Source organism: Aythya marila (genome assembly GCF_965140915.1).
Source record: "Aythya marila genome assembly, contig: HAP1_HAP1_SCAFFOLD_165, whole genome shotgun sequence".
Classification (NCBI taxonomy): Eukaryota; Metazoa; Chordata; class Aves; order Anseriformes; family Anatidae; genus Aythya; species Aythya marila.
Genome location: NW_028136611.1, coordinates 675050 through 685038, shown reverse-complemented (window position 1 = coordinate 685038; position 9989 = coordinate 675050). Strand labels below are relative to the sequence as shown.

The window sequence follows — 9989 nt, the reverse complement described above, 5'->3', positions numbered from 1 at the left end:
GGGTTTTTTTTTGATTTGATAATAAATCTGCAGACTGTTAAGTCATCAAGCACTTCAAGACTGTTTGAAATAATCTCGAGATTAATATAAAAGGAATTCCTCACACACGCTGCGGCCGCTTACCTTTAGTATAGTCGTTGGATGCGATGGAGCAGTATTTCTTGCTTTCGCCTGCACTGGAAGTCTTCCCTTCCTTGTAAGGTTGTTTACTGCTCTCACTTCTGCATTATTCACATGAAGAGCCATCTGGAGGATGGGATTCTTCCTTCTTCTCCCGCGTTATCTTCTGGAAACGAGGATCTAAGTGTTCCAAGGAGCCTTTTGCTTTCCTGGTGTTTCTCCTTTTTCTTCTTTTTCTTCTCCTTTTTCTTCTTTTTCTTACGCTTGCGATTGGCATTGTCAAAGCGGAGCGCACAGAAACACAAATCATGAAGTCTGAAAGAAACATGCAAGTTAAAAAGGGAAAAAAAGATGTGGCACTTGTTGCCTATATGAAACCTGATTTATTTTACCACAGGTGATGATTTGCAGCATGTCAGCTATTTTGTGGTGCTTTGTGCACACGCAACTTACTTTAGATGCAGCAAACTTAAGCCGTCAGATTGAAGGACCATAGGTCCTGGTTTGTACACAGATCATTAACAACGGCTAGCTCTGGAATACGTGCAAGCAGAAAAAATCTTTTAACCTAATCTGGAATGGTGTACGGATGTGATTCGAACTATGTGGTCCAAAGCTAGTGCTCTGACACAATTCAGCAAGAGCTTTCCTGTCTTCACTGATCAACCTAACAACATGATCCCCAGCCAGCTGGTGCTATCTAAATAACTTAGAAACCACCAGGAAAAAAAAAAAAAAAAAAAAAAAAAAAAAAAGGAAGACATGAGAAGCACCCAGAAAAGAATTAGGATAAAAAATGCGGAGTATGCTGGAATCCTTGCTTACTTGGAATCCTTCTCTCCATCTTTATCCTTAGACTTCTTTTTCTTCCAGAACTTGTGATATTTTTGCATTTTTTTCACCACCTACAAGCTCCTTTTCTATCTTTCTGTCTTTCCTTTCTATTTCACTTTCACTACCTTCTGCACGGGTATATTTTCTTTTTCTGTTTCCTTCTGTTTCAGTTTTCTGGCGACAGTTCTCCAAATGAGCTGACACAGGTGGAAGCGCATGTCTTTCACGAGAATGTCTTCTGGAATGTTGCTGAGGTACCGAGCAACGATGCAAGTCTGCTCGGGGTGTGCCAAAGCGACGTACATCTTCCTCTCTCAAGAGGGAACCGTGAGGCCATCCGCTTTTGTAATGATAATGCTTATGTGACCTGCTGTAGTAAGTTGCAGTCGATCTGTCAAAGGCTGAATCGCCGTGAGAGAACTTTCTCTCTCTACTGTCTCCTGTCGCATGAGGTGAATAGTAATCCTTGTAATAGCCACATCTTTCCCATCTCCGTGCTTCGTCTCGATAGTATCTTTCTCTGCTCCAACTTCTTTCCCCTTTGGATCGGTAGTACCTATTGCTACCTTGTTCTGATCTTCCTCCGCTGCCAGATCTGTACTTTGAATATTTGACTGCTCTTCTGCCATTCTCAGGGCTGTTTCTTTCACGAGGGAAAGATCTGTACCTGCTTCCCTCCCAGTACTCCTGCTTGTGACTCTTTTGCTCAACAAATTCCACGCTCTGAGAACACCTCCTCTTGCTGGAAGGACCTGCTTTTTGACTCTCCTTCTCTTCACTAGGAGCATGTTCCCTCTTGCTTCGGTAATGCTCTTTCTCAGTGGTTTTAGTCTTGTCCTTTGTATCTTGGCGTCTATCTGCAATAGCTAAGGAAGAAAGATTGTTAGAGCTACATTCAGTGTCAGACTCGAGAGAGGAAGTTTGCCGCAATTTCTCACCAGGCTCACAAGACTCTTTGCCGGACAAAACATTTTCTTTTGAAATGAGGTCACGTTCTTTTGATCTTCTTGCTTTCTCCTTGTCTCCACGGTCATCACATTGGTACTGGGCGAGGTATTCATCATTCCCAGGAGATTTCGGAGGTTCCGCAACACTGCATAAAATAAAAACCCATTTCTCACTTCTGCTGAAGGACGTGAATATTAAGAGTAAAACCTTCCAACGTCGAGCAAACAAACAAAAACCTCCGGACTACAGGAACGCTCGCAAAGATATGCCATTTAGAAACCTCTCCTGTGATTAGGACACCTTCTTCAGCTCCCAGAGAAAGTGCTTTTTCCCCTCTTGCTTCTGAAGCCATTGCACTAAAAAAGCAAACGCATCTGTCTCCTTCCACCTGCTGCTCTGAGAAAAAAGGCATAGGGGCGAGCGGGGAACAGCCAGTGTTTCTCCAGACAGTGGAGAAAAATGGAAAAACATTCTATAAAGGAACACAAGTTCTCCTTGAGGCACCAACCTGCATCAGAGTGATATGCTCAGTGCTGATCATTAGTTCTGTTCGTGACACTGGACACACAGTATGGAATTGTACTAATTTAAATCCTTCCATTAAATACTATTAGTAGACAGATAAAACTGTAACGAACTTCCATAAAGTCTTGTCTTAATCAGACTGTGCTCATTTTACCTCATTTCCTCTGACAAGCTGTTCAGCTGGCTGGCTCTGAAGGACTCCGTGATGACTTCTCGATTGACTGAAGGCATAGCTCCAGGCATCTGCAATTAAAACGCACAAGTCAGCAGACAAAAAAATACTATTTGTAGTAGTACTGAGGACTAGTCTTGTCAGAATGTCTCCATTAAATGGTAAGCAAGACCGCTGTCAGTTGTATGCATTATCTACACTTCAAAGATAACCCCAACTCACCCCCCAAAATCTACTTTATGAAACTTAGGAATTTTTATCTCAGCTGAGCTTAAGTTGACAAGTTCTAATGTAAGCTCAGGTCTGCAAATTCTAAGGGGATAATACCACAAAGCCTTACGATCACATGTGTGCTGTGTTTTCTCAGTATTTCACCTGAATTAGGAACACAATAAACACTCCCGAATACATCGTAGGTGAGAAATTCTCGATGGAACAAATCTATGTTTCAAGCAATCCATTTGTTTTAGAAAAGAACATCTCAGAAGGTTTAACAGGTTCAACTCGGCAAGTGGAATCATCAAGTTTCAGTCCGTTTTCTTTAGATTCATTAACTAACCTAATAGCACCATTTAGTGAATCTGTTTTTGGCAGCTCATGCTGGGATCTTCCTTTGTCAGCATTCTGACAGGAAGAATCGGAATGCTGCAATGTACGGACTACCTTTCCAACCAAAATTCCATTAGAGGACATTGCATTGCATTTCAAATTCCTTTGAAATAAGCCCTTTGACTCCTCCTCAGATTTTCCTGAAGATTCTGCACCATAAGGGACTGTGTTATCAGAGCTGAGTTTAGGATTTTCATTCACTGTTGGCTCCACAAAAATTTCATCAGAAACTTTTTTGTTTGTTTGCATTTGCTTCATTTGCATTACCGAATTTGTAATTGTGGATGAAGGAACAGCCTGGTAGAGATCTTCATCCTCCACAGCACTGCTAAGAAAGTCAGGCTGTGACACAGTCTGACGAGCAGGCAATTTATTGTGAATACTGATGGTGATCTTCTGTTTTCTTGACGTATCAGTCATTGAAGGCCTGGTAATTGCCTGGTTTTGAACACAGGCCATTGGTGGTGCTGAAGATGGCCTTTTTAGGGTGACACCAGTGGTCTTTGTGTCCTCTTTTATGGATCCATTTCCATTTAAACGGCTTGAATTCTGTATTTAAAAAGAAGAAATTGCAAGATGGATTAACGCAAACACTGCATGTAACATTTTGAAACACAAAACTCTCCTACTGAGTGTTTCTACAAATGGTCTTAACACCTAAAAAGATGCTTAAAACCAAACAAAAAACCCCACACCAAACCCCAAACCCACTAGCAGTTTGGTGCCGTTATCTGCCCTCCCGCTTCCCTGAATTACCTTAATCATATGAGGAAGAAGTCGTGGTCCCAGAAATCCAGCCTGCTTACTATTAGCCCCCTGCTGACCAGGAGGGAATGAACAGGGATAAGATGGTGCTGGCAAGTAAAACGCACGTTCTCCAAGTGTCAAATCATAGCGCCTTCAGAAAAGAGCAGTGATCGTAGTTTAGTTTTTCTTTCAGCCTACTCTTGGATTAAATCCCATCCTATCATTTTAGAGGAACAGCTCATACGATATGGAAGCCTTCTCTACAGAAGGCTTCGCCAAGACTACAGACTGAAAAGTAGAGAACAGTCTTCCTACTAAGACTATCACTTGCAGAGCAATAATTCATTCTTACACCACAGATGACCTTCATTTCTCTCCTTCTCTAAAGTAGCCAGCTACAGATAACACATAGATAGCAATTTACACAAGTGCTGCAGTTTAAGGCCAAGCAACAAAAGATAATAAACGACACAGAGAATTTCAGGTTAGACAGAACTGAATTAGACAAATAATAATCTTCTCCTGGGATAGCAAGAAAAACACTTGCAAAACAGAAAAATATCAATAACAGGAAAGTAAATCTCTTCTGAACACAATTTAAGATTTGTTATTACCTGATATAAAAAAGTATGTAAGCTTGCTGACCAAGAACTCTTTTAATGTCAGTACGCACTACTTTAGCATCATTCATCTGATACCAAAGTCCATTACCAGCCTGCAAATAAAGACAATGATTTCTTTAGGTGAATTGCACGTTTTCCAATTGAAATCACGGATAGGAACAAAATACACACATGTCAAATAAAAATATAATGAAATCTTTTTCCCTAGAAACAGTAGCTGCTAGTCATGCTTTAATTGGTTTGCCAGCACAACCTTTACCCTGTTAGAAATGCTGTTGACTTCTACCTTTACATAGCATATATAGTGTCCTGAGTGACAGCTGACACCGTGATGTACCAGCACCGCATATAAGGCATAGAGCAGTGGTTCTCCCATTGACTGCGACATGTAGGCTCTCAGGTCCAAATACTCCGGATATTTCACCTCCTAAAGAGACATCAAGAAGATAGAAAAATTATCCCAGAGTACTTCGTGGACTAGCCAGAGAAAAACACTTCCAAAAAACACAGACTAGAATTGATTTCTAGAATATATTTCTCGAATATATTTCTTGATTCACTACAAATAAGTCTTCCCATAAACAACGGTTAAGACTAGAAGTTGCAGAGAACTGTTTCCTGATGAATCAGCCTTCTCAGAGGAAAGCATATGCTTCTTGTCAAGCGGGAACTTTATTGATATTAAGAGAAAGAATAAGCCATAGTCGTTAGTCTACAATTATTGTCTGAAAATATTAACAACTTTCAGCTTTGGGGGATGTCCCATTACACAATGATATAGTTGCATTACAGTGGTAAATATACCTTGTTGATCTTTCCACCTGTGAAATCTGCAAATCTTTTCAGTGATATTGTGAGAACCTTGGAAGAACGGTGTATGGTAAACCTCTTGGATGCAGGAACCATCTTTTTACACCTTAAAACCAAGCAGAGATAAGTGTTTGAAGGCATCTTCTTTTTTCGCCCCCAAAACAAACTCCTTTTAATGTCTCACGCATGCCTGTGCTATTTGAATGATATTTACTTGCATAATAGGTTGGTCTTTTTTCTTTTCATAAACCCATGCACTGCGTGTCAGGTTTGTTAATACACAGAAGAAGGTCAATTTTCCCAACAACTCAGAGCATAGCGGGAACAGGAATCTCTCACAAAAGGGTATGACCAGGTTGGATGGCAAGGTACCATTTCTTGGTCTACAAAAGTGGCTATTTGAACTCCAATCCTGGATACATTCTTTCAGCTTTCAAGGGAAATACAAATACTGAAAGCGGAACGAGAGAGCCTTGGTCCCCAGGGCTAGAAATTGCAAATAATCTCCAACATAGGTCGACTATCAACATCAAAAATACAACAGAAGCACATGGTCATTCTACAGGAGGGAGACATTTAACAGTAGGAAGTCTTCATGTACTGAGCTTGTCTGGAAAGACACTGAAACCATCTGCCATCCTTTGAAACAAAATAGTTCAGTTTGACACATTGCCCGCTCCAAGGTAGGACCTACGGTGTAAGCAGTGAAAATTAGCCACTAGCCCAGAGAACAACGGAAACTGGGCAGTTTACATCAAGAAAAGTACTGTCGAGAGCTAATAAATAGAAAGAACAAAAGTAGCTCTTTTTGAATTCTGATGGCAAAATACAAGCCAGAGAATTGCAAACCCATAGGGAATGCCTATGAACAAGACTTCCCCCCTCCAAGGAAACAAAAATCCAAGTCTTTTATAAACTTCCACAAAACTTGTAAGTAGATCCAAAGTTTAGAGGTAGTCCAACAGAGTCATGCAACATAGAAAACTGACATCTAGGATTAAGACCTAATTCGTCAAAATCTTACTCGCTACATTTATAGCAATTCTCTCCATCCAGCTCTTCAGGTTTCACAAAGAGTTCCAGAGCTCTGCTAACAGACGAAACCGCCTAGAGCAGCGAGAAAGAAGAGCGCAAAGTCACCGTAATTCAGAATTCCAGAGACATACTAGTAGTTTATAAGAGAATCTTACTAACATACTCAAGCGATCTACTAGGAGCACTGTGAAGAAGGAGGCAGAAAGAGCATGCTCAGCATTGACCTCACCTGGAAGGCATTTGACTTTGGAACAAATACTTTTCCAGTAGCCTAGACAGCATCTACAGTGTGCTTTGTCATCAATACTGGGGACAAATTCATCAGTCTAACAATTAGATGTATATTGAGGTAGAACAACAAAGAAGTATGACAGCATTATAATTTTTGCAGAAAGAGAATTCTTTCCCCTTAAACCCAATGCAAATGTGGAGACTATTTACATGGGTTCCACGGAAGGACAAAGTCCAATCCACTTCCTTAGCACCACCAAGCTCTTACGTTTTAACATTATATGTGGTTTGGTTTTTTAAGTTAAACAAGTTTAATTTAGAAAGTTATGCATGTACTTAAACATCATGAATTATATTTAGAAAACATCTTACCTTTATATCCAAAGTGATATCAAGAAATGCCTCATACGTATCCGAAACTGCTTTGCAATTCAAGCACTTCACTGGAAACAAAATATAAATGCTTAACATTATGTGAAGGAGACTAACTGTCCAAATTCAAGTTGTTGACAGATACTACTTTAGACAAACTACAGACTGCTTTACTACCGACAAAAGACACAGATCAGTTCTAAGGACAGGAATATTTTTTCAAGTACCTCTCGATCTTAGAAATCCTCCAAATATTTGATGAATGATGGTGGTAGCTTGAGAAGATCTGTCCAATCTGGAAATAAATTATAATCAGACCTCAGAAGATTTAAGGCACAGAATTAACTCTTCAAAGAGTTTGATGAAAACCAAGGATGATGTAGACTTGCGTTGCTGATAGTAAATAAGGCACTAAAAGGTGCTAGAGATCATTTCTGAGAGTAAATAAAGGACTAGAAGGTGCTAGAGAATGTATGAAAGTGAACTTGTTTATGCTTACTCGGTGCTTCCGTTCAAGCACGCTTCCTGCATAGCATCAACAGTATAGCGCAAGAACTCGTGTGCGTCTTCTTGACTGCCAAAACGGAAATGTTGTCCTATTCCTAAATAAGAAGATGATAGTATTGACCTCATTTAAAAATGAAATCATTCTTGTATTTCTAAAATCTCTCTTCATTGGAGTGTTAAAACCACTTAGACACATCAAATAATTATTTGAAGATTACAAGCTATCGAAAAGAAACACATCTGAAGCCACTTACGACTGAGATTACTGATAACATGCGTAGGCTCGATGGCATCAACAGTGCAACGCAGGGCCTGGTTAATGTGAGTCTCCATCGTGCACATCATGCAAAAATCTTGTTCACGACCTGAAGAGTGAAAGAGCAAAGCATCCCAGTCCAGCGAAATATCCAGAACTACAAACATCTAAGTACAATTTAAACTATAGATACAATATCCACTCTCCTTGCTACATTCTATTCTCCCAAGATGCCAATGTCCCAACAGTCTTGTAACATTTCATTTCACACAACTTGACAGAAGAAAAATATCCACTAAGCCTGTATTCAAATGCATGTTGTGATGAGAAATCTAAAAGACTACTGCAAAGTCGCAGTTGTAAAGGCTGACAGGAATGTGAACTCCACAGGCTGCAAAATGTATTACTCTCTAAAATTACTACCAAATGCATTACTGTCCAATGCACTTCATTATTCCCATGAAGCAATAAATAATCCTTTAATAAACAAACAAACAAACAAACAAACAAATAACTAACTAAATAAATAAAACATGGTGCATTAATTGCACTCCATATGCTATTCGGAGCCCACTGCTAATACAGTGCTCAAAGCCAGCTGCTACAGGTAAAATCAGGCAAATAAGCTTATCTCACAGAATCACTGCTGTTCTTTCACCTTCAGAGCTATCCAACAGATTCAAAATACTGTTAGAAAGTACTCACATGACTGGCTGTGCTCAAGAGAAAGCATGTAATTGGCAAGTGGGGGTGTGTAGGTCAAACACTGTAGAGTAGCATTAAGAAAACATGTGTTGCCAAGATTGTACAGGCCAACTCCAACACTTTGTGTTTCTCGCCAATCCATACAAATCTTCTCAGGTGGAAAAAGAATGCTCTGTGGCGGAGCAATTCCATCATTAACGACTGCAAGAAAGTTAAATTTAAAAAGAGATCTTGTTTGTTTGTTTCGAAGAAAGGTATTTAAAAAAATACTATTCTGCAGGAGCACCTAGAGGAGCTAGCTACAATCCAAACCAGAAAAACTTATTGCAGACAGCTTTAATACCACCAAATTCAAATTGGCTGGTCAACACAATGTTTTGGGGAAAAAAAAAAACAAAAACAAAAACAACTTTAGTCAACCATTTTAATTTTTCTAAGGCAAGGCTAACTGCCATTCTGTTTGTAGCACCTAATGCCAAGTTCCTCTCCATCTATAATCTTTAACCTGATTAACTCAACTACTGTTTTTTTCCTTATTATAACTTAAACCACAAACTTAGACTTGAAATTATACGGTAAAAACGTAAAAACTAGGAACTAGGAATGACGGTACCCCTACAGATACCAGATTTTTTCCTGAGCAATGTTATCCTTCAAAAAACCTGTGAAAAATGGAAGCTGTGAATAGCAACAATCAAACACTTTTCTCTGCAAAACAGAAAAGACATGGAGGAATCTGTGCATTACAAAAAGCTCCCCGTATTTCTCTGTTGACTGTAAATATATCAAAATTAATTTCTGTAACATCAGTCACTTCAGTTGCCTTAGGGGATTCGCTTTTCAAGTCTTTCTTCACAGTAGTCCCCTTCTCTATCAGTGCAACAAGTAAGAACTGCATTTTCTACTTTTGCTTTGAAGACAATGGAGGCAGGATAGAACGCACACTTACTTAGATCTCTTGGGGCAAAAGCCTTAGATTTTTCAGATGATCTACAGTAAATAGCACCTCCACGTCCTTGGGCCACAGAGACTTGGCTTGAATCTTCTGCAGGCACTATCCGGCCCCAGTTGGCGGTGCGTGACATCAGTATTTTAGGACTTGGTTTCTTGGATTTGCCAGACCGCCTTGAAGAGGGCTTTTTAGGCTTTGAAGATTTGGGCTTCTTAGCTACGGTCATTGTTCACATCTGCGACAGAGACAGAAGTTCTGGTTGACGTAAGACTATCAAGAAGCACTCCAAGAAGAAAAGAGTAACAGAAGTCCTGTCACTTAATCTCAAAGAAACAGCCTTAAGAACTAAATCGCTGGTATGAATGATTTAAAAAGAATCCCCAAACTAAACACACAAAGTGAAAATTTCCATCTAAACTCTATCAGTATTACTTTTCGCTTCTGCAGAACTAGTGGCTGATGCCATTTCTTTCCCTTCCGTAGGATTTTAATCCATTACAACTCTGGAGTCTTTTTAATATAAAAATGTAGAAGACATTCTCT

General features: G+C 39.6%; 2 protein-coding genes across 2 annotated transcripts; both read right to left on the bottom strand.

The window, feature by feature from the left end:
* Nucleotides 1-941: 941 nt before the first annotated feature.
* Nucleotides 942-1560, bottom strand: LOC309891710 (uncharacterized protein; the record flags this gene model as incomplete). Its single annotated transcript, XM_082786047.1, is given in 2 exon segments — nucleotides 942-1016; nucleotides 1018-1560. Coding segments are annotated over 2 exon segments (618 nt in total), but the record flags the coding sequence as incomplete, so codon positions are not given.
* A 1480-nt stretch (nucleotides 1561-3040) lies between these two features.
* Nucleotides 3041-9672, bottom strand: LOC309891709 (ubiquitin carboxyl-terminal hydrolase 42-like; the record flags this gene model as incomplete). Its single annotated transcript, XM_082786046.1, has 12 exons — nucleotides 3041-3757; nucleotides 3965-4106; nucleotides 4570-4670; nucleotides 4865-5005; nucleotides 5383-5494; nucleotides 6413-6495; nucleotides 7027-7097; nucleotides 7254-7321; nucleotides 7526-7628; nucleotides 7788-7898; nucleotides 8495-8695; nucleotides 9444-9672. 12 exons carry the CDS (start codon nucleotides 9670-9672, stop codon nucleotides 3041-3043), a joined length of 2079 nt encoding a protein of 692 aa, XP_082642172.1.
* Between the last annotated feature and the right edge of the window lie 317 nt (nucleotides 9673-9989).